The following is a 24,576-nucleotide window of genomic DNA, read 5'->3' as shown; positions in this document are numbered from 1 at the left end:
TAGCAGTCTCCTGGATGAACTGCTCCTCCTCCTGAGGCTTTTACACACCTTTCTGAGTTTTTCCTGTGGGAATAATATATTCTTTGGTAGAGGACTGAAGGAGGGTTTCGCTCTTGCGTATGCTGATAGGAAATGTCTGTGTACAGTCAGGGCCTGGGCCCCCAGTCTGTGTGTGCCATGCTTGCTGTGTTTGGGTGGACTTCACATTTTGCTGTTTTACTGGAGGAGAAAATTCCGCCTTTGAACAAAAAAAGAGGCATTACAGGGCTAATGTCAAACAAATGTAAACATTTAGAATACTGACCCAAAGAAAGAACAGTCCACAACAAACACATTAAAAAAAATGGTACTGAAAACATGAATGAGATCGGATTTCTGCAAAGCAAGGAAAGGGTACAGGAGAGCCAGGGAAGGGGGAAACCAGGTAAAGCACTTTTCTGGAACATTCGTGAACAGCACAAACACAGCAAAGTTTCTCTACAGTCTAGATTATTCTGTGACTATAAAATATAGTTCAAAGCTAAATAGTGTATGCTATTAAAAAAAGCAGCTCCTTTAAATTATAGTAAAAATGCCTTTTGTTCGCTTTACAGTGACAACCATGAGGACAGAGGAAGCAACACAACTCTTACAGTGACATTTTGGCTACATAGGCCCCTGACGGTGGATGAGTTCTGTCCCAGGACTCTTCACATTGTTCTCGGGGAACACAGGTGGACCTCAAGTCTGAGATCTGTGTGTTCTATGGGGTAGGTATCCCAGTCAGCTATTAGGATGCTGGGCTCCCACACCAGGCTAGGGCCAGGCAGTAGTGAAGCTGGGCTTCAGCATCTAACACCTGGACGTCATCACACCACCCAGAGAAGCTGGGAGACTGGCCACAGCAATTCTTTTGTTTGTTTGTTTGTTTTTATTTGTTTTTTGAAATTGTGCGAGTGTTTGTAAAGGAGTCTGGCTTGCAGCATTGTGTACTCTTTCAAGTACTATTTTTGACTACATCATGAAGCACCACAGGCACCAGCTGATTTCTCTATGCTTATTTTGAACTGAGTAAGAATATCCAAGGTCCAGAAGTCAGCTATGGTTCTACAGCTCACCCCAGAAACACATACTGCCATGAAGTCTTTCTAGCAACCTGGCTCAGGCTCATAGGTTTTCAAGTTTGTTTCTTAACACTAGGCCTTCACAGGGAAACAGTCTACATAACTACGGTGCTCTGGTCACTGTATTTTGCATTCTCACTTTGGGGAAGGAAAAATATTTTCATTTTGAAAATGAATTTGCATCAGAATGCTTTTATTAACATGCCCATTAACTAGCTAAATGTTTTATACACCTCAGGCATATGCATATCACATGGAGGGGAATAGGGCATGGTAGTCTCCTTCCCTCCCCTGCTTCAAAAGTGCTATTTTGAGAAATACATCCTTTGTGATTAAAAATAAATACATGTTACACGTGCCAGTTCAGTTCCTGATAGGGGACTAACAGTGTCCAGTGACCAGGAAAATGCACACGTGAAGTTTGCACATTACATCACCACAGCCGCATAGTAAATAGCAATGTTGAGCTGCACACACGCAGAAACGTGGAATCAGGAAGCTGGGAAGCTGCTTGCCTAATTCGAATAGGCTGGCTTTTATATAAACGTGAAACGCATACCTACAAAATACCTAGCCGACATTTTGCTCCTGAATTTCATTACTATACTCACTCCAAAGATAATGTCTCAGGAAAATAAACAATAAGAGAATGTCCAGAATTTGAACTGGGGCAGAAAAGAAGCTGGTTCTAGAAAAATTATGCTCTTTGGACCTGGGTGACAGAATCCATGCACTATCAACATTTGAATTTCCAAACTTACTATGTGAAATATCCAAACATACAGAAGGACACTTTTCTTTATTCCCAGGAAGCAATTGGCAGGCAGTATTCAACAAAGGTGCAACTGACAATGAGCCCAGTATCCCTTCAGCCTCAACTGTCCCTCTCATACAGAGTGCAAAGGCTTCGAAGACTTGGTTTTCTTTAACAGGTGTCAGGTACTGACGCTGTAGTTCAGAATCTGCTGGTGTAGACAGTATCTGGCGCTGGAGTAGCAGCGATTAAATAGGAAGGGGTAGGCATGCAAGTGTCACTGCGTATTGGGGTGCCCCGCTGTGAGGCTAAGAGCACAAGCTTCAAAATTAAGATGATATCATACCCAAGCAGACCATAAGGGCATCACCCATAGGCACAGCTACACCCAGGCAGGCAGGCAGCTCACAGCCTGGCCCTAAGGTTGCAGTCCTTGGGCTATAGCTAAGTGCATCACTGACTTTTCCATCGTCAATAGATAGTTTTCATATGAAAAGGCAGGGACAGGACTGAAGCACAGGGTCACTGCCACAGGCAGCCCTTTCTTTGCTTGTCTTTAAGATAAAGGACCTTTCACCTTCAGGAATTTGTTAGAACAATGTCTCTGTCACCTAAGGAAATTTGGCAACATCACAATAATAGATTTAGAGGAAAGTACCCCACCCCAGTTAGTATGGTTGTTTTTTTTTTGTTTTTGTTTTTTTTTTTTTAAACATAGTGGTTTTTTGTTTTCTTTCAGGAATGTATGAAGGGTTTCTACTCATTCCAGTTCACTTTTGAAGATACATTTTCAAGGAATGTCAGAAATGTTTACGTTGACAAGATGATCCCACATGAAAATATCTTTCACTCTGACCCTAGACATGAGATTTTTCCCTCTGAATTCTTTAATTTTTAATTCTACAGGCACAATCAATGGACTAATGGCATTCGCATTTTGTGCTCTGAGTTTGAAGTTAAGTGGGTGTACTTCTCCTTCCTTTAGTCTTGTGTGCTTTGGAGCTTGGTTTGGGGAACAGAGCCTTGTCAAGCACAGCTGTCTCCAGTGGGAGAGTAGTCAGTAGACGGAAGTAGCTCAGCTCCAGGGTTTTCACTGGATAAACACTGAAGATAACTGAGATGCAGTATTCCTTTTCCAGCCCACTCTCCTAGGGCTGAGGAAAGAAATAGCAACACATGCAGGAGGGAGCAAGTTTAGAAAATAAGGGTTATTTCAGAGTCAAAGACAACTGTGTAGACTGGGAATCAAGAGGGGAGAAATGGTTCTGGAAAAATATTACCCTTCATTCAGCCTTCTGTAGTTCCTATCATCAATTCCTACCAACTTGCAAAAGGAGGTGGCCCATCTCTGCAAAGGTCAGAGTGTATTGGTGTGAGTAAGAGCAATAGTTGCTTCCCACACCCCCAGTTTCCATGTGGTTATTGGATTGGAGTGATTAGAATAGTTATTACCTTACATCATCAACCCACTATACATGCATGTACAGCATTTTATTGTTTATTTCTAATATCAGGACATGGGTTTTCATATTTGCTCTTAAAACCCACAAGTGGAACACCACAATACTCTGGTCCCATGATTATCAGCCAATGGACCTTATATTATTGGATATCCAAGGGCTAGAATCACACCACCTACAGCACGGAGCTCCGCTGTCAATTCAGATGCAATGCATAGTCAACCACAATTTGTGGACAGAATCCAAAGCCAATTCAGGTTTTTTTGTGAGTTTCTGAGAAAGAGTAAGAAAGGAGGAAAGAGAGCTGGTACAGTGGATGCCACTGACACATCCTTCATGTACTTTCTGTGATCAGGGTAAATAGGAAGAATCGTATCTTTAGGCTCCCGCTCCTACTATGCCTCGAGCCACTGGGTATGGGTAGGTCCCACAGCATCACCGCAGAAATGTTTGCTGTGATATCCAATCTATGGAAAGACACCTGGCCAACTTAGGTCATGTTTGTCATAGTTTTTCAACATCTGCGTATCTGGTGATTAGACAACTCAGGATGCCCTTACTGTCTAGGCCTGGATTGAAAGAAAAATGAAAAAAAGAAAGAAAAAGAATGAGGCAGTGATCTGTATACACGGACAGAAACACATCGAAGCTGTGAATGGTGACTGAACAGGCAAAAGCCATTCCTGCGTGCTGCATCTCCCCCTGTATGAGAGATGTAAGAAAATAATCACCTAGAAGAAACAGATGACTAGCTCCTCAATGGGATATGCCAGCATAGAAGTCAATGCCTTATTTGACTCCTTGCTAATCCTGTTAGGCTTTTTCATGTTAAAAATGGGGGGGGGGGCACTGCATCTTTCACTCAGCTCTTATCGGACAACCAGGCAAGCTACACAAAGTTTGGAAGGACCTATGCAGTCGTCGTGGCAGAAGGCTCCACAGCCTTTGCACACGATCATGGCTTTGAGCCGGCAAGAGCATTTCAGCTCCAACTCGTCAGTGTTGCTATTGTCTGCAAAGTTCTGAACTGGCATCTGAGTGTTCGGCCCTGCCAGGCCTGTGGTGGTGGCAGGGCTGGAGCCACTCCCCAAGATCCCAATGGACTTTTCGATGGCAGATGCTGCCCTTTTGAAACTTGTGCTCCCAAAGTGTATGGTCGGGTAACTTCCACAGAGCGGTTGTTGCTGGGGCACTGGGATTTTTTGAGCAGCTAACTGGGTGAAAGGCTTTTGAGGCTCAGAGAGCAAGTAGGAAGAAAAATCTGCATTTTTCAATGCAAAGGCCTTCAGCTGCTCTTTCACTTCATTCTGGTCATACGAAACCTGTTTCAGGCCCAGTTCACAGCTGCTGCTTAAACCTTCCTCAAAAGAAAGAGGTTCTGATTTGATATTGCTACATATGCCAGTGGACTGGGGCCAACTAAGTCGCTTACTGGTTTCCATGGTAACTGGTGGTTGCTTTTGATCGGATGGGACTTCTACAGTAGGGAGAGGTGGAGGTAGTGGAGGGGGTGGAGGGGGTGGTGGGGGCAAGGCCAAGGGTGGAGGGGGTGGTGGAGGAGGGGGTGGTGGAAGTGGCAGTGGAGGATGGACCACTGCTTTGCTTGGCATTGTGTGTGTGGTGCCTCCCCCTTCCTCGCCTTCCTTTATGGGCATGTTGGGGGACAACATATTGGCTAGTCTTAGCTGGTGAGGTGCTGACGGAAGATTAACATCTCCCAATGCCTTTTGTTCAAGATGCCTATTGAAGGCAAATGCACTGCAGCCCACTGGGGTCTTGGGAGAGGTCTGTAACAGAGCAGCAGTGGGAAGGGGTCCCCTGGCAGCCATGGGCATTTGGTAGAACTGCTGTCTGTGTGAGGTACTAGTGTCAGCGTGGAAGCCATCGTTTTTGTTCACATGGAACAGGCTCGGCTGGAAGCTACATGCAGGCAACAGCCGTTTCTGTTGTTTGACCTCGGGGCTGGGCATGATCCTGTTGGCCACGGAGGACTTGCTAAGCCGTTCTTGCTTAAATGGCTGGCTGTGTCCTAGCTGACTCACGCCTGGACTGATGACGCAGGGTACCGCTTTGACATCTGGCTCCATCGCCATCTTCCCTGGCTCACATTTAACTTGAGCGTGCTCTCCCACAGTCCTGGCTGCTCTCTTTTTGGGATGGTTTTCTCGCTTTCTCATTTGGAGTGGTGCTAGAGTTCCTGCCAAATAGCCTTTACCGTCTGGATTTGGGGAGCTGGACGGCATTTCCACCAGGCTTCTCTCCAGCCCTGTCTTACCCACTGAGGTAGTTTGAAGGGGCAGAGGGAGCCTGTTGATTTCCAGTTTGGCTCCCAGTCTCGGCTGCGGTAACACCTTTTCCAGAGGCAGGTTGCCCTGCAGTAACTGTGTCACCAGTGGGTTATTAGCTTCCACGGAAGACAGGCGGCAGCTTGAGCTGCCTGCACCTGGAAGTCTTTTCAGGGTGTCTGTAGCCAAGGAGATAGCCTCTTCTGCGGGGCTAGAGGCGGAAGGCTTCGTGGCCTGTGTTTGTTGACCACTGACACTGTTTGTCACCTCTGGGGCTGGAGGAGGACGCTCAGGGCCAGGGAAATCCTCTGTGTCCATTCTAAAACTCTTGTCTACTTCATGGGGTTCGGGCTTCACAGGAAGACTGACATTGGTGACAAGATTCCGAGGGTGGAGATCTGACACGTGTGCATAGTTGGCATGCTCTGTTTTGACAGCCTTCAGCCCACTCTGCTCGGGATATTCTTTCTGTTTACTTGAACCCGAGTGACTAACCACAGGCTGTCCCGTGTTTCTCATTGGCTCTTCACTCCAGCAAATCCGGTTTCCTGGGTTATACTGATTGCTACAGGTTGTGTCTGTTTCACTCTTGAAAGTACTCGAGTTTCGTGCCTGCTCAGCAAAGCCATGACTAGGTGCCGCCACTTCATTTAGTTTATCTGGAAGAGCAAGGGGCAATTCTCGATGACTCGTGCTAGTGGCCTGAAGTGTCTTACAGTCCTGTTTAGCTGTAGAAGTAGCAATGAAAACAGAACCATGGTCAACACCTTCACTTGTGACCTGCTCAGGTCTACTAATGACTGACACTTGAGGACATGCCACAGGCTGTATGGGTATGTCTGTCCTCACTGGCCTACTCTGGGGATCCAAGCTTGCTTCTGCATTTCCAATGGAGACAGTCAGAGACAAATTGGAGGTCAGGGTCGTGCTGTGGTCCACAATGACTTTACATGGAATCGATCTGTTTATGGTTGCTGGGGCAAAGCCCCCTGGTGGCTGCTGAGGTTTTCCAGAATTGTCTGTCCTGTTTCGGGGCCCTGAATTTTTGTCCGAGTTTTCTCCACTTAGTTTGGGAGGACTATCATAAGAGTTTATAGTGAGCATGTTTCCCGAAAACATTGCGATGGGTGGGCGTGAAACGAGTGGATCAGTGACAGCCACTGAGTCGCCACAGCTGAGAGCTGTTCTCATGGTGGCACCGATGGACACCGTGGCCTGTTCTTCACTCCCAGACATGGCTATCTTCTCAGAAGCAAACCTGTTACTAATCCCCGTGGGGGGAATCAAGACAGAGCTAGTGCAGAGATGGTTTGGCAAATTACTTCCAACAGTGGGAGCTGGCACAGATGTGTACTGACTGGACACTAAGTTAGCAGCCTTGCTGCTGGGTACAAGCAGGGTCTTACCATCCATGGAGTTAGACCGTCCAGTACCTTCTGGAGCAGCTGGGATAGGAGTCCTGTCGATACATTTTGGTACAAGGGCTATGCATGGAGTGTCAGATCCCTGGATGGATTTCAACATGCTTATATTACAAGCAGAAATCGTACTGTTTGCACCGTCAACAGACATGAGGACAGAAGATGTGTCAACAGGACTCACAAAGGGATGCTCTTTAATTGCTCCCGACACAGCAGTGCTGCAGACAGACATAGGGACGGGGTTGATGGGATTTTTATTAAGAAGCATGGGTACACTGCTATTTTCAGAAGAGGTAGATGAGACAATTTTCTCAGTTAAATGTGACACAGGTATGTTGTCATCAGAACTATGCACAGACAAGTCAGTGGCAGTTTCTGGAATGTGAGGCGGGTTCAGAGGCTGCTGTAATACAGTGGTGGTCTCCCGGAGGTGTGTGGGCTTGTTGCTAGGAGATCTGCAGTTTGGATTGATGATGATGACACCAGTGGAACCTTCCATTTTTGTTTCAGGGATAGAAGAGGCTTCCATATTGAGAGGTTCTTCCTTGGAGCTGAGAGTGGGCAACCGGGTCTCCTTGGAGGTCTGGAAGAGGTGGACTCGGGCCTGATGCTTTGCAAAGAGCTTAGCTTTGGTCTGCTCCTTGATGTGGGCCAGGGTTCTTGCCTTCCCACCCTCTCCTGGGCTTCCCATGGCTCCTGAGACAATGCTTGCTGCAGCTGCAACTGCAGCAGCTGCAGCAGCCTCACGCTGGGCACGAGCTTGTTGGGCACGGGCCTTGATGTCTGCAAGGGTCCTGGCTCCTGTGTTCCTACCACTGCTGACCGATGGGCTAGTGGATGCTCGGGACTCTGCTTTGGAGACTGGCTGGCTCTTGATGATAAAAGGTGGCCCAATTTTAGAAAGCTGTATCTGAAAGAAGGAGAAGATGGTTAGTATTAGTATGCAACCAATGAGGATGATTGTGGGGTATGGTAACCCAACGGGAGGATGAGGACCATGGATGTAGCTCAGTTGGTAGAGAGCTTGTCTAGCATGTACAAAGTCCTGGGTTATATCACTGTAGCCCTAGCACGCAGGACAGAGAGGCAGGTTATTCTCTGTGATCTTGGAACCAGCCTGGTCTCCATAACTAGTTCCAGGCTATACAGTGAGATCAGATCTCATCCTAGGCTATGTATTGAGCTTAAAGCAGGCCTGGCCTCCAGGAGAACCTCAGCCTTAAAAAAGGTGGTTAGTGGGTAGGCGTGAGCTGCATTCAGTCATAATGTGGACTGAAAGATATCTCAATGTCTGAATGAATCTTTAGGATATAAAGAAACAATAAATGCAGTATGAATGTGACATGAAGTTTTCATTTATGAAGACATCAGCCAGTGATTTCATTTAGCAGGACTTGAATCTTCTTAAAGTCATGTATAAATAGAGCAAATAGTATGCTTCTTGGCATAAGATTAGATCATACATGGTGAAGCACACTTAGGATCAGGAGGACTGTGAAAGTCTGAGGCTAGCCTATGCTATATAATGAGTTCCCAGTCACCCTGGGCAACATAGAGAGACCCTGTCTCAAAAACAGACAGATGATAGATAGATAGATAGATGACAGACAGATGATAGATGGATGACAGAGAGAGATGGATAGACGATAGGTAGATAAATGAGATAGATAGATGACAGATTGATAGATAATAAATTATAGATACATAGATGATATAGGTGATAGATAGATAGATAGATAGATAGATAGATAGATAGATAGATAGATAGATAGACAGACAGACAGACAGGGCAAAAAGACTTAGAGATACTTACCTTTAAAATTATCTTCCCTGCTAGAGAAAAACAAACCATCTAAGCTATTTTCTCCTAGTTTAATCTCCTTTCATTTAGTTCAAAGAAAATAGCTCTGGCCAAGAAGCCTGAAGACCACAGCTCTCTCACCCTGGCTTTTTGTAAAGGTGACCCTTCTCTGGAAGGTCACTGTGTGCCTCATTGGCTCCAGGATCGGAGGGTGGTATGGTTTTGACAGACCAGTTAGCTTGCTGCCTAACGTGTGTAATAAGCATACTATGGACATTTATAAATGAGTTCAGTTATTTCTGGTCAGTGGTTTTCTGTAGATAGAGGATGCGGTACGTGAGGTCTGTACTGTCATGGCATTTTCATAAAAGCAGGAGTGGTTGGCTGACTACTTCTATGCTTCAAAACGATGTGGTTTGGGATTTCTTTTAATATTGACCATCTAAAGGTATACTGTACCTGTTGCCCAGTCTACATTGCTTACCTAGTTTTGCTATTTAATAGGCTAAAAAGTCATGAACTCATTTGGGGGACACAAGAGCTAGCATGCAGCCTCCCATGGTAAGGCTGTGATGACCTAATCACTAAGAAAAATTTCAGAATTACAGTTTGGGGACTGGAAGGGCTCTCTGGTTGTTGTCTTCACTTCCAATGGATGTTATCTGCCCAGGGATTAGACAGTGACAGGGAGTCTGGGAACTCCTAACTCTGCTGTTCATAGGAATCTGCTCTGTGTCTTTCCCTTTCCCATTTTGAACAAAATTTTCCTAGAAAACTTTTATCTTTCTCCCAAACATATAAGGATATTGGCATTATAACTTCCTGACAGGTACAGGATCTTCCCACCTGGGATGTATTTCTGGACCTCTAGTAGAATATCCCTTCTCTCTAAGCAATCCCTTTTCTTATGTACAAACTGCTTATAAACCACGTTCTTCAATCCATAGCCAAGAATCACCTATTTGCCAGAGGGATTACATTTTTCAGTTTTATGTTTCCCTTAGTCTAAATAATTAAACATGTTAAAATTCTACCTAAATCTGCTTTATCAAGAGATCACATTCAAATACTAAGTGAATAGTTTGTCTTTCTGTATAAATATATCATCTATCATGTATCTATCATATACCTGCCTAATCCATTAATATATATTTAAATAAAGCATGTAACATTTAGAAAATCAGCTTTTGATTAGAAAAATAACATGGGTATATCTAATAAAAATAGTTCCTCGAAAACGTATATTTATGTTTTTCTTTCTGTGGTTTAGAAATTAAATAGTAGAGTGATTTATTAAGTGGTGTTTACAGTAGCCATTTTAATGTTTAGAATCTTATTTAATAGACATGGCTTTCTTAAGTAAAATAACTACAACCACACTCTTAAAACTCAGGCTTGTAAAGATCCTGAATCACCTATAAGGTGGGGTGTAGCAGAGCAAATTGAGAGGCTGGTACTTGTTAAAAGCTTAAGATGTTCTTAATTCTACAGTTCCCTGTGATGAGGACATTATCCACTGTGTACATACAAATTGGCATAGGCAAAAGCCACAAATAAATATGGCAAAGCATAGCAAAATATGCTACTAGAGATTTATTTTGAATCAACCTTAATTTTCAGTTTCCTTACCCACCTACGTGTTAAACCTATGTATTTTCTAAAGAGACAAACTGATCCAGGATAAAATAAAAGCATTCAAACAGGGTTATCTGTCCAAAAAGCTTTATAATTTGGTGACGTCTGAGGCCTCTTTAATATCTTGGAAACTAAATTTTGGGTTTCTTGGTGTATCTACTGCATTCTCTCTGAGTTAATAAAGAAATTTTATTAATTTGCATAGGAAATATTCAAAAGTGGCCCAAAAGACAGGTTCCTTATCCTTGGCAGTGGTGGTTGGGTGTCCAGTGTTTGTTGGATCTTCATCTCTCAGTCCTAGACTGGCCTATGACCACTTTCCCCAAACCCGTGGAACTGTAACATACCTTTCGCACTTTCCCAAGTTTCTCATCTGTATCTTAAAATCCTCAAATGTTGTGTAGGATTCCCTAGGCCCTGCTGTTCTCCACAGTGTTCTTAAATCCTGCTGCCAAAACATATGGGTGATTCAGGTCTTCTTGTATTGGCTCAATGTATAGTTTATGATTTAAAAAAAAAGTATGTGTATGTATATGTATATGAGCCACATTGTGCTTGCAAGTACCATGGAGGACAGAAGGCATCGGATCCCCAGGAACTGAAGGTATAGGTGCTGCTGTGCTACCTGATATGGATGCTGGAACTGAACATGGGTCCTCTGCAAGAGCTGCAAGTGTTCTTAGCCACCCATCCATCTCTGAAGGCTCCTCTATGCCGTTTTTTTAAAAGATAATTTAATGATAGAGTTGGTATGAATAGATTAGTTTATAGTTTGCTATATGAAGCCTAAAAAGAGAAGTATCTAATTAATTTCTGAAAAAATTAAGTTTCTAAAGATGGGACTATATTTTCAGAATAGTCTATTTTAAAATACCATACCTTAAGAGGGGGCACCCTAGGCTCCTCTCGTGGAGGCTGCTCTTTCTCAGGTGAACTGCAGGATGCTAGGCTTCGGGCTGACTGGTCCTCTTCTATCCTGGGTCTTTTCTCTTTACAAATTCCAAAACTATGCTCCACAGTTTTCCTCTTTGATATCTCTGATTCTCTACTTTCAGTTCTTATCCCATCGGGTGACTTGGAGGGCTCTGATGTTTTGGAATTATGTGAGGTCTCCAGTCTATTCAGTATACTGGTCTGCTTATGTATTTTGTTTCTTGAGCCTTCTAAAAACGGAACCTTATCTACTGATGGGACATACTGCTTTTCCTGGAGTTTAGCTGGTGGAATCTCATTTCCCTCAGTCTCTGTCTCCTCAGAAAAGACAGGGACTTCTAATGATGAGGACACCCCTTTCTTTTCCGTTCTTTGCAGGACACTGTGGTTTTTAACCTTCATCATTTCTGTAGAGGGAAGTTCTGGGATAGAAGGCGGGTAGAGCTTCTCCATTTCAACGTGAGTGTGACAAGGCTCTTGACTCAGAGTCTGGCTGTGCAATTCTTCAGGTGGGAGTGCTTCAGGCACAATGGAAGAACTCATGCTGATGGGTTCTGGGATGTTGGACAAAGGCATAGGGTGGGAGATAAGGTTCTCTCCCAGGGGCTTGGTGGGGACAGAAGAGTCATCTTTCTGTGGAGAAAGAGCTTCTTCAGAAGCTGAAGGTGACTTTCTCTGTTGATGCATCATTCTTTCATTCACGGAAGAGTTAGAAACTGGAGAAGTCTCTGCAGGGACAGGCAAATTGGATACAAAAGGCGTCTCAGAGGTGAGAAGCATGGAAGATACTGAGGAAGTTTCTGATGTCAGTGGTAAATCAGACATTGGAGATGCTTCTGATGTCAGAGGTAAGTTGGACACTGGTGATGCCTCGGATGTCAGCGGTAAGTTGGACATTAGAGACGCTTCTGAGATTTCGGGTGAGGTGGCTAGTGGAGAGACTTCTGACATCGAGGACACATGAAGGCTTTCATCAGCAGGGGTTCTCTGGCTGTACTTATCTGAATTCTCAGTGCTAGACACCTCAGAACAGAATGTTGTTTCCAGAGAGGCTGGGGTGCATGACTCTTCGGACGTGGATTGTGTTTCCCCACCTGGGGATGGAAGGCTGGCACATGCTCCCTCTGGGCTCTCAGAGGAGAAGGAAGTCTCAGAGACACAAGCATTTTCCGAGAGCTGCTCTTCAGGGTCACTCTGTAGCTCCATGTCTACAGCGATTCCCTCATTTGGAAATTGGCTTTCCAGAGATGGCTCTGCTCTCAGGGTTATAGTGCTGGTCACTATAGTGGTTCCTTGTTCCTTCTGTTCTGCATCAAGGATATGAGTGACAGATGAAGTGCAAGGAACAAGAGAGTCACAGATTTCTAGTTGGTCAATAACAACTGACATTTCTTCCTGGGGACAGTCCAATTTTTCATCTATCTTCACTTCAATATGAGGTAAAGTTTCTAAAATATCATTCATTACAACACAGGACTCCAAGCTATCTTCAGGGACTGCTAACTGAGGCTCTTCACAAGAGGTGGCTGGACTTTCAGACTCCTCAGAAAACTCTGGAATGGTCTTATGATTTTCATCTTGGCATTCACAGATACTAGTCTCTACCTCTTCTGCCACTTCCTCCTGAATCACAGATTCCTCCGGGATAAAGATGTCTTCTGTTTCTGACTCTGTCATTACATCCTTCACTGGAACCTCTAACATAGGGCAAATGGTAGAGCAGAAGTCAGGCTCCGAGGAAGCTGAACTTTTCATGATTTTTGGTTGCTGTTCTTCTAATGCTGTCTGTGCAGAAGCACCTGGAATGCCAGAGTTCCCATGTGAGGAACACCCTGCAGCTCCATCATGGTTTGGTCCAGAAGTGAGCTTTATGGATTCTTCTCTGGACATGCCCAATCTGAGCAGAAATTAGAGACATCATTACACAGTCATAAAGCAAAAGGCTCAGAATGGATCTCTTACAAATTCAGTATTCAATAAAAGTAAATGTATTGACTTGATCAGAAAAACCACTAAGTCACATGATTAATTTATGTTAAATAGTTCCTGACATAGCCTTAGTACTGCCCTTACACCTAAAAGAAGCTTCAGCTAATTAAGAAAGGCAATATTTATTTTATAAGCAAAGATTTTATAAATTTTACCAAGTATTAGTAAAGGGAATTTGAATGTTATAAATAAAACAATGAATCAGAAAATATGGCCAGAGAATCAAAGAATAAATAAAATCCTATTTTTCTGAAGTCGGAAAGTAAAAAGATGTTTTTATAACATAAAAATTATAAAGTCTTTAAAGTATGCAATGGAAATAATTAATATGAATGGAAATTTAGTGAAATACATCAAATTTTAAAACTGAAATGACTTCTAAAGATTAGCTATCTTAAAACCAATCTAAGAAATGCTACTCGATATGCCATGTTTGGTTGACCTCCATGGGAGGCCTGCCCATGGAAGGAGGGGAAACAGCACTCAGGTTATAAAAAATAAAGTAAAAAAAAGAAATGCTACCCAATTTTTTTCTTGGCATCTAATTGTCTAATTAAATATGAAGAATAATAAAAGAACTTGGAATTATTCAAGTTATTCTGCCAGATGATACTTGTGTCAATCAAATGTGTGTGCATGCCTTATTATGAAGATATTCCATACAGGACAGCAGAGAAAAATTCCAAGATAATCTATCCCACCGTTAGGTACCCAAGCCAGGCTAAGTGTAATTATAGTGAAGTTTGCAGTGAGTCAATGTTTTCTTCATTTTAAGTTGCAGCATCAGCAGCAGATGGTAGAGAAATGCATTATAAATGAAGCCAAATTGGGGTGCAGGCAATGAAAGGTTTGGATAGCAATATTCTTAGAAAAACTTAGAGCAATAAAAAGACAAACAGTGTCAGTCAACTAAAAAGGGTCTGGTGCTACAGCAAATCTCTCATACGGTGGGATATCTAGGTAATGTAAGAATAGTGAAATGAAAGAGGAAGTTATTGTCATGTGTCAGTTCTCCAATATGAAATTAAGATAGTAAAGAGCAAAGAGCAAGCTAAGTGATGTCATGGAGTGAAAAAACCAACCTACTTATGGTCTACAGCAGTGGTTCTCATGCTTCCTAATGCCATGGCCCTTTAATACAGTTCTTCATGTTGTGGTGACCTCAAACATAAAATTAGTTTCATTGCTACTGTATAACTGTAACTTTGCTACTGTTATAAATAGTAATGTAAATATCTAATATGCAGGATATCTGATATGGAACTCCTATGAAAGCATCATGACCCACAGGTTGAGAACCACTGGTCTACAGAAAGAAAAAGCTCCAGACTATAAACTTGTATTTCAGAGCATGAAAAACATGGTGGGAAGTTGTTACTCATGCTTTCCTCTTCTGCCTCTTCATCAAGTGTTCTTGGGAATCTGGGAAGTATCCAAACTTCTTGAGGAAGATGTGCGTGTTTGTGAATTTTTATGAGAATTATTTATAGAATTAAGATTTTGAGCAACTTACTGAACTTCATTATATAAACTATAATATTACTTAGCTTCACTTTCCCTGATATATAACCTTTTATAATAACAGCAATGTAGATGCACCTATGGGTGGGCTTCTTGTCCTTCATGGTTCTTAATGCTGCCAGGCTTCAGTATGACCTAGTTTCTTACAATGTGAATTTCTGGGTTCAACTCCTAGAGATGATACATCAGTATATTTATTTCAAGTGGGTCTTGAAATCTGTGTGTATGTTTAAATTTTCCATTGAGGATTCCTTTGATGTACCTGGCTTAAGTAATACTGTTAATGACAATACATGAAGACATATTATTAGCCTGCCCCATTTTTGAGTTTTGAGAAAATATATTAATTATCTCTATTTAGTTTTGCATGTGTGTATGTGAATGTAAGAACCCTGCTAGAGCAATCAAAGAAAGAGTCCTCATTATACTACTAACGAGGACAATTCATCAAGGGTAGCCCATGCTGAATAAGAAGCCTTTTGTGTATATGAGTGTGTATACATGTGCTGTGTTTCATGTGTGTGCAGCTGCATGTGTGTGCATGTGGACATTGGTGTGTGTGCTTGCAGAGACTAGAGGTCAAGCTCCAGTGTTATTCCTCAGACATGGCTTTATAGTATTTAGTTATTTATCTATATATTTATTTAATTATATGTGTTTATGTATCTACATGAGTGTATGTATATATACAGGTGAATGTATAGAAGCCATAAAAGGGCATCTGATCTCTTGGAGCTGGAGTTACAGGTATTTTCAGGATGGCAAGTTTGTCATGTGGGTATTAGGAGCCTCATGATTATACAGCAAGTGCCCTTAAATGCTGAGCCATCTATTTGCCTCCCACTGTTCGTGTGTGTGTGTGTGTGTGTGTGTGTGTGTGTGTGTGTGTGTGTATGCGTATGCATGCAACTTGGCCTTTGATACAGGTTCTGTCACTGACCTTTGAGCTGATGAAACAGGTAAGGTCAGCTGACCAACAACCCCACCTTCCAAGTGCTGAGGTTGCAAATGTGCCTTCACACACACCTTTCACATTGTTTCTGGAGCCCCTCATACTTGCCCAGGAAGCACTTTATGGGCCAGACTTTGCACATACAAAGCACCTTTAGCAGGAACTCCTTATGCAGAAAAGCTCAAGTGAGATTCCTGGGATTATTTTACTCACTGACAGGAGAAATCTGTGAAACAAAACTAAATGGTACAGAAGACATGACCTGAAACCATCTTTGTGTCTTTCATACAAGCATTAGTCAGAACAAGTTCTTCTACAAAGACCTGGAGCTACAATCAATAGCATTTGAATCTCCTTTCCTAGAAATCTGATTATCTGAGACTGAGATTCTTGCCAAACCATGTCTCTCTGCTCAACAGTATGGAGAGGGAAACTGCTTTCAGGTTAATTCAGTGACTACCATATGTCCATGTGGTTACTATTGTTTACTTTTTTAAAGAAGCATGGCCAGGGAGATGGCTCAGCAGATAAACGTCCTAGCCATACAAGCATAATAGCCAGAGATGGATCTTCAGAAACCATGCAAAAAGCTGGACAGAATGGGGAGCACCTGCAATCCCAGCACTCCTCCAGTGAGGTGGGAGGCAGAGACGGAAACTCAACTGAAGGCTCCAGGGCAGGCTAGCACCTGGAGTACAAAATGCAATGGCTGAGACCCTGAAGCAACAAGGTGGAAAGGAAAAACCGACTCCCTCCAGTTGTTCTCTGACTTCGACAAGGTGCTGTGCATGATGTTTCTACATGTGCGCGCGCCCGCGCGCGCGCACACACACACACACACACACACACACAAAATGTATTAAAAAAAAGTAAACCAACTCAAATGCATATTCAAAATATTCAATAAACCCAGGCTACACAGATAAAGTGGAACATAATACCTCAGCTTCTCTCCAACACACACTTACTACAATGGACACATGAAGTCAGTATTTATAAGGAACAAGTATGAGAACTAAATGTTTCTAAAATTCCTTGTCTTTGCAATATTCATTAATGAATATATGTGGATAAAAACTAAGAGAATTTGATCAAAACCCACTTAAGAAAATCAAAATTGACTTCTTTAGGATTCCACATGTAATTTTTGGTCTAAGATGAATTTTCATGAACATGTTATAAACCTTGAAAACCCATTTTTAAAATTTAAGTGCTGATATGCCACTATAATTTTACCTGCAATTTCGTACACTGGGGGACCATTGCCTTTTATCACAGGTTTATTAAGTTTTACAGCATATGAGGGTGCCATGTGAAGCAGAGAATTACATTTTCATTTCCTTCTAAAAGAAATGAGAGAAAAGCTCTAGTACTTACCTTTCTCCATAAAACCTCTCAAAGAATTTTTCTTTCCAAGGTTCTGTTTTCTTTTCCTTCTCAATTTCTTGCCTTATTCGTAATTGCATTTCTGGGGTAAACTCTCCTAGAAAGAAATTGGCAATAAATTGAATTAAAATGGCCATGTCCTCTGCCAATTCAAAAAAGACCACATGTCATTCATTTGAGTAAACTTCACTGAATGTTAAAGGTAAGACGTGCCATGATCACATTTCTACTATTTCCCCTTTTATGAACATCGCTCAAATGGTCATTTCACGTTAGACCAACTCTAAAACATTTGGTGAAGGTATTACATGCTATGGGCTGCAAATGAAACTGTATATCCACTGTCCTGGAGGAAATCATCCTGATGGAAGCAGAAGGAACATAATGGACTATGAAATATTGTCAAAAGCCCTGTACAGGCCATAAGGATAATATATGCATTGAAAGTAGAGAGAGGGCAGCACTTAATTTTTCCTAAGTCAATTAAAGAGGATTACATTTAGGAGTTGATTTTTGAGTTCACTTTTAAAGGATGATCAGGCTTATGTAAGTGATTAGATCACAAGGCACGGAGACATGAATATACATATTTATGTCCTTTTGAGTGGCCAATTCTGAGCAGAACATCGGATGAAATTAAATAAGAAAGGAAGGCTGGAGTCAATTACCCAATGCACACTCTAAAGAGAGATCAGTATTTCCTTCAGGAGACAGGAGCTCCTGATGGCATCCCATGGTGGCAGAGCAAAGCCAGGTAAATAGTCTGGAAAGAAAGTGACAAGATGGTGGAGAAATCGTAGGACTCCTGCCTGAACAGCATGGAGGGGAAGACGCACATTACAAGTGGGCCAGCAACAGTGGGGATGCCAACAGGCATCTGATTAAAAGTAGAGTCACAGATACTTTCAGTTTTAGAGTACCCAAGTGTGAGGGTCAGGGGACCGTTCAGAGAGCAGAAGGAAGAAGAGAAAAGCAAAAGTCCTAGGTTTAGTAGAGTATTTGGGCTGGGACTTAGAGTGTGAGAAACAAGCAAATGAGATCTACAAACACTGGAAAAAGACCAGGGGTGTGGAGCGAGGACCCTTCAGAACTGGAAGCTTATAGACAGTAGCATGAACCTAGGAGGTAACCAAGGCTGCTTGGAGCAACTGTACTGTTCAAAAGAAAGTGTTATTTTAGAGATGTCATCATTTACTATGAAAAAGGAGTAAGCTTAAGGAAGCTGTGAAAGGGTGTGAAAATACAGGCCCAGGGAACAATTTAAAATATACTATGAATGTCTAAAGTTTGCTGTTTGATATGAAATACGGTAAAAGGCGCAAATAAACTAGAATAAAATGCAGTGTGAGGAAAGGAAGTGACATGTGAAGACTGAGAGAAGGTATGAACTCTAGGGATCAGAATTCGCTAGAAGGAGTTCAGGTATTCAAGTAGCACCAGCCAGTGGGAGCAAAGGGCGTACAGTGCTGCATTTGATTTTCTTAGTCTTTCCAAAACCCTGGGTTGAGTTTAAAGAAAGGAAATGCTGACAGAAGCTTCAGGGAAAAGGAGTGTCAGAGTTTCCCCAGAATCCAGGAGATTTAGAAAATACAGTGGATTACACTATGTCATCATTTCAAAGATATTATATAACAACATTCATATGAAATGTCTATGATATACTACACATTCTTCAAAAATGTCACATATTAAAATGCCCACTATCATCAAAGAATTAGTGAGCTCCTTTAGAAAAGGGTGGAATCGCACTAAGTGAAAAATGTATCTCAGGGAGGAGTTGGGAAGATTTGGAAGTCAGAGGAAGACACGAAGCTCAGTACAGCATGTGAAGGTGCACTCTTCAGAGTGTGTACTCTACAGAGTGTGTGTACTCTACTGTGTGTGTATTCTACAGTGTGTACACTCTACAGAGTGTGTAGTCTACAGAGTGGGTGTAGTCTACAGTGTGGGTACACTATAGGGTGTGTACTCTACAGAATTCGTATACTCTACAGTGTGTGTACTCTACTGTGTGTGTATTCTACAGTGTGGGTATTCTATTGTGTGTATTCTACAGTGTGTGTACTCTACAGTGTGTGTACTCTACTGTGTGTGCACTCTGCAGTGTTTGTAGTCTACAGAGTGTGTGTACTCTGTGTGTGTATTCTACAGTGTGCGTATTCTATTGTGTGTATTCTACAGTGTGTGTATTCTACAGTGTGTGTACTCTACAGAGTGTGTACACTACTATGTGTGTATTCTACAGGGTGTGTATTCTATTGTGTGTATTACACAGTGTGTGTATTCTACAGTGAGTGTACTCTACTGTGTGTGTATTCTACAGTGTGCGTATTCTATTGTGTGTATTCTACAGTGTGTGTATTCTATTGTGTGTATTCTACAGTGTGTGTACTCTACAGTGTGTGTACTCTACTGTGTGTGCCCTCTGCAGTGTTTGTAGTCTACAGAGAGTGTGTACTCTACTGTGTGTGTATTCTACAGTGTGCGTATTCTATTGTGTGTATTCTACAGTGTGTGTATTCTACAGTGTGTGTACTCTACAGAGTGTGTACTCTACTATGTGTGTATTCTACAGTGTGTGTATTCTATTGTGTGTATTATACAGTGTGTGTATTCTACAGTGTGCATATTGTATTGTGTGTATTCTACAGTGTGTGTATTCTACAGTGAGTGTACTGTACTGTGTGTGTATTCTACAGTGTGTGTATTCTATTGTACGTATTGTACCGTGTGTGTACTCTACAGTGTGTGTACTCTACAGTGTGTGTACTCTACTGTGTGTGTATTCTACAGTATGCATATTCTATTGTGTGTATTCTACAGTATGTGTATTCTACAGTGAGTGTACTCTACTGTGTGTATTCTACAGTGTGCATATTCTATTGTGTGTATTCTACAGTGTGTGTATTCTACAGTGAGTGTACTCTACTGTGTGTGTATTCTACAATGGGTGTATTCTATTGTGTGTATTCTACAGTGTGTGTATTCTATTGTTGTGTGTCTTCTACAATGTGTGTACTCTACTGTGTGTATACTCTACAGTGTTTGTAGTCTACAGTGTGTGTATTCTATTGTTGTGTGTCTTCTACAATGTGTGTACTCTACTGTGTGTATACTCTACAGTGTTTGTAGTCTACAGTGTGTGTACTCCATGGTGTGTGTACACTATAGGGTGTGTACTCTACAGAATGTGTGTACTCTACAGTGTGCATATTCTACACAGTTTACTGTACAGAGTGTGCTCTATAGAAAGTGTGGACTCTGCAGTGTTTGTACTCTACAGAGTGCGTGTAGTCTATAGAGTGTGTGCTCTACAGTGTGGGTATTCTACAGTGTCTGTACTCTACTGAGTATGTGCACTCTATAGTTTGTGAATTCTCCTTAGTGTGTGTATTTTATACAGTGTTTTCCACAGAGTATTGTGCTCTACAGTGTGTGTGTACTCTAGCATAGTGTGTGAACTCTAGCAGTGTGTGTATTCTCTAACAGAGTGTATTACTAATATGTATGCTCTAATAGCATATGTGCACTTCAGCATAGTATGTGTGCTCTAGCAGAGCATATACATTCTAACATAGCACATGTGCTCTAACAGTGCTCTAGCAGTGTGTGTGTGCTGTGCTCTAACAGAGCATGTGTACTCTGTACATGCACTGAAGCAGAGTGAGTATACTCTAATATAGTAAATGTGCTCTAGCATAATAGTACATGAGCACTCAGCATAATACGTGTATTTTAGTAAAGCATGTACACTCCAGCATAGTACAGGTGCTCTAGCACAACACATGCACTCTAACACAGTACCTACATGCTAACACAGTACATATGTCCTAGCAGAGCATATGTGTAGTTGGAAGTTTTCCTGGTCCTGCCCATCTCCTGCAGCCCTGTGGTCCCACAGCTGCTTAGAACCAAATAAACACACAGAGACTTATATTATTTTCAAGCTATATGGCCTAATGGCTCAGGCTTCTTGCTAGCTAGCTCTTACATCTTAAATTAACCCATTTCTATAAATCTACACTTTGCCACATGGCTTGTGGCTTACCAGTACTTTACATCTCACTTCTCCTCTGGGCGGCTAGCAGCATCTCCTCTGCTCTGTCTTTCTTCTTCCTCCTCTCTAGTTTGAATGTCCTGCCTAACCCTATTCTGCCTCACCATTGGCCAAACAGCTTTATCAACCAATCAGAGCAACACATATTCACAGCATACAGAATGACATCACCCATCACATGTGCACCCCAACATAGTACCTACCTGCTAATCCAGTACATATGCCCTAGCAGAACATGTGCACCCTAACATAGTATCTTCATACTAACACAGTACATATACCCTAGCAGAGCATGTACACCCTAACATAGTATCTTCATGCTAACACAGAACATATGCCCTTGCAGAACAGGTGCATTCTAACACAGTACATATGCTCTAGCAATACGTGTGCATTCTAACATAGTACCCATTTCTAACACAGTACACATGCTCTAGCCTGTCACATAATAATAGGAAACGGAAATTTACCTTCTGCCAGTCGCTGTTTCCACCCTTGTGCTGCGTATGCAAAGAATTCATTATTCAGAGCTGAAGTACTGAGGCGTAAAATTCCATCACTTCCCATCTAGGAAATAAGCGGACAAAACAATAGTCCATCAGAAACGATTCAAAGTGAAAGCATGCAAAGGAGAAGCAAAAACTGAGTAGTATTGAGTGTGTGTGTGTGCGTGCATGTGCATGTGCGTGTGTGTGTGTGCGTGTGCGTGTGTATTAAGGTCTGATGTAGGAGGAAAGAAGGAAGGAAAGGAACTGAAGAAAAGATGACTCCTGGGGCATCAATCGCATGCCCTCTCTTGCTGAATTCCAGCACAGAGACAATTAGTTCTGTCCCTGACTGTAACTGTGGACTGACTATACGGGATAAAAAGATGAGGGAGTGCCAAGCAGCTAAGCATGAAGTGACTGGGAATGGAGAAGTCTGAAAGATAAAGGCCGAGGGAACGCATAGGTGGGCATGAGGAGTGAAGGGCAAATCTATGCACAAAGTGGAACTGGTGTGGTGTGGAGAACCCGAGGAGAGGGTCTTCTTCCACTCTGCCAGCACCCATACAAGGAGCAAGCAAGTAAGTTCACACAGCTGACACAAAAAGGATCTGTTAAATTGTGTGCACACATGTGTAAATGTGTGTGCTGTGTGCACACTGTGGTGTGGATGTAGAGGTCAGCAGATGCCTGACTGAGTTGTTTCTCTCCTTCCACCTTGTGGATCCTGCCCATCCTGCCAGCCCACAATTACATGTATATATCCTCATTTTTAGTATTTTTTTCTGCACTCTAGCTTCATCCATAGAAATAACCATCTTAAAGATTTAATGCAAGAACTCCATGAATATGTCAGATAAGTCATCATTCATAAGAGGAATATGGATTCTGAAAACACATACTGTCTGTCCAAGACTGGATCATGAAAAATCAAACTGAGGAAAGGCAGACATCGGGAACATGAGAGTGCTGCTGACTAACTTGAGGGCATCGCTACCTAAGAAGAAATTGGCAGCCACTAAAGTAGTCAATGTACTAAACACAGGATTCCATTGATTCATTGTTTACTCTCCATTTTTACCATTATTTAACAGATACTTCTTAGATCACCAGTATAAGCTTACGTACCTAGTTCTTCTGTGGGTGCTAGTGATGAAGAAAAGGTCCCTCTCCTTAAGTTCTCAATCTGTTCCACATGGAGCAAATGATTGTTTCTTCTATAGCCTTTCCATTCATCTAGTTCTGTGTGGTTGGGATGTTTAATATTGACTGCCACAAAATCTAGAATCATCTCGGACACAGACCTCTGGGCAAGCCTGTGAAGGAGTTTCTAGACTGGGCTAATTAACACGAGAAGACCTACTCTGACTGTGTGTGACACCACTCCCGTAGGTTGGGAGCTGGGATGCAGAGAAGAAAATGAGCTGTGCGCCAATGTTCATCTCCACCTCGCTCCTAGTTGCAGAGACTTTGTAATCATTTGCCTCATGTGGCCACCATCACGATGTCTCTACCATGATGAACTGTATCCTTAAGCTATGTTCCAAGATGAAGCCTTTGTTCCTTCAGTTGCTTCTTGTAGGGTATTTGATTACAGGGACTTGTAAAGTAACTTAATATAGTAGCTGTGGTATAGCTTTACGGTCAGCATTGCAAGCTCTTACCTTTTGTGAAAAACATCCCAGCCATTATATCTTTTGAATGGATAATTCAAGAATATCATTTTCAGAATTTGGTCTAACCATTGAACTATTAGGCACCACTGGTGGTAAGTCTTCAAATGGCTAGGATATGTGGATCTGAGAGCTAAGAATAGAATGAGCTAGATGAGCTAGTGCCAGGACCCACTTGCCTGTTTCATGCATCTTGTTCTCTAAGTTTCAGATTCAGTAAAATCTGAAGCCCCGCTCCAAGGTGAATCACTTCTCCTGGGACATGTTGCTCATTTAGGTACTACTGTTATTTGGGGTCATGAACGCCCTGTGCATTGCAGGAAAATTAATAGCATGCCTGATGCATGAGCTACTGGCAGCAACCCCTCTCTAAGATGCAGTATCTAAAAGTGTCTCCAGATACTTCTAAATGTAATATGGAGGCATAACCATCTCTAGGTTAAAAATAGTCTACTAATAGACAAAGTGATGAGTTAAGAACACTATGGTAACTAAGCTTTGCCTGGATACCTTGCATCTCTCATGTGGTAGGATCATAAGGCAAAGGAGATCTACTACACAAATGGGATCATCCAGAGGCAGAGGGCTGCTTTTTCAGAGAGGAACAGGTAGGATGATGCTGGGAACACTGAACATTCACTGGCACATCTTGGTGCACGCAAAGTAGGACCAATGCAGTGATTAGTGGCAAGATGGCCATAGGCTCAGATGCCTCAGGGGTGATGTCTGGGTCCTGCTACCAGGTCTACCAGCAGAAGAACCTGTCTAAGGATAACCATAAATGGGTTTTAAGAGGAGATAAAAGGAATGTCAAACAGAAATTAAGTCAAGCTTAAGACTAGTGTAGATTGTAGCTAACCCACCAGTTATCACCCTTGTTCTTTCTTTTCTTTTTTCCTACTTCCTTCCATCCCTTTATCCCCCTCCAAGTACTTGTGACAGAGTGGTCTTCATGTGACACACTGCAAGTGCTACAAGTGCTAGAATAAACCAGCAGTGGTGAAACTCCATCTGTGTCAAGAAGCCTGTGAAATATATACCAGTCAGGATAATGACTGGATGCCCTAGTGCCACCCAAGCCTGTAAAGTCTTGGACTTCTGCTCAAGTACAGAGGTCTCGA

The 24,576-nt window shown here is 42.4% G+C and overlaps 1 protein-coding gene across 1 annotated transcript in view; it reads right to left on the bottom strand.

Annotated features, from left to right (window-relative positions):
* Nucleotides 1-2,550: 2,550 nt before the first annotated feature.
* The window catches only part of Asxl3 (ASXL transcriptional regulator 3), a 105,718-nt gene continuing 83,692 nt past the window's right edge, over nucleotides 2,551-24,576 (bottom strand). The window contains exons 7-10 of the mRNA XM_059246469.1: nucleotides 21,768-21,864; nucleotides 17,232-17,337; nucleotides 11,339-13,289; nucleotides 2,551-7,933 (exon numbers count right to left, since the gene is read on the bottom strand). Of these exons, the coding sequence (XP_059102452.1) occupies nucleotides 4,187-7,933; nucleotides 11,339-13,289; nucleotides 17,232-17,337; nucleotides 21,768-21,864 (5,901 nt within the window). The 3' untranslated portion in view covers nucleotides 2,551-4,186. The remainder of the gene's footprint in view (nucleotides 7,934-11,338; nucleotides 13,290-17,231; nucleotides 17,338-21,767; nucleotides 21,865-24,576) is intronic.

The sequence above is a fragment of the Peromyscus eremicus genome, chromosome 19, assembly GCF_949786415.1.
Source record: "Peromyscus eremicus chromosome 19, PerEre_H2_v1, whole genome shotgun sequence".
Lineage (NCBI taxonomy): Eukaryota > Metazoa > Chordata > Mammalia > Rodentia > Cricetidae > Peromyscus > Peromyscus eremicus.
The sequence above is the reverse complement of the archived record's forward strand: the minus strand, read 5'-3'. Positions and strand labels throughout refer to the sequence as shown.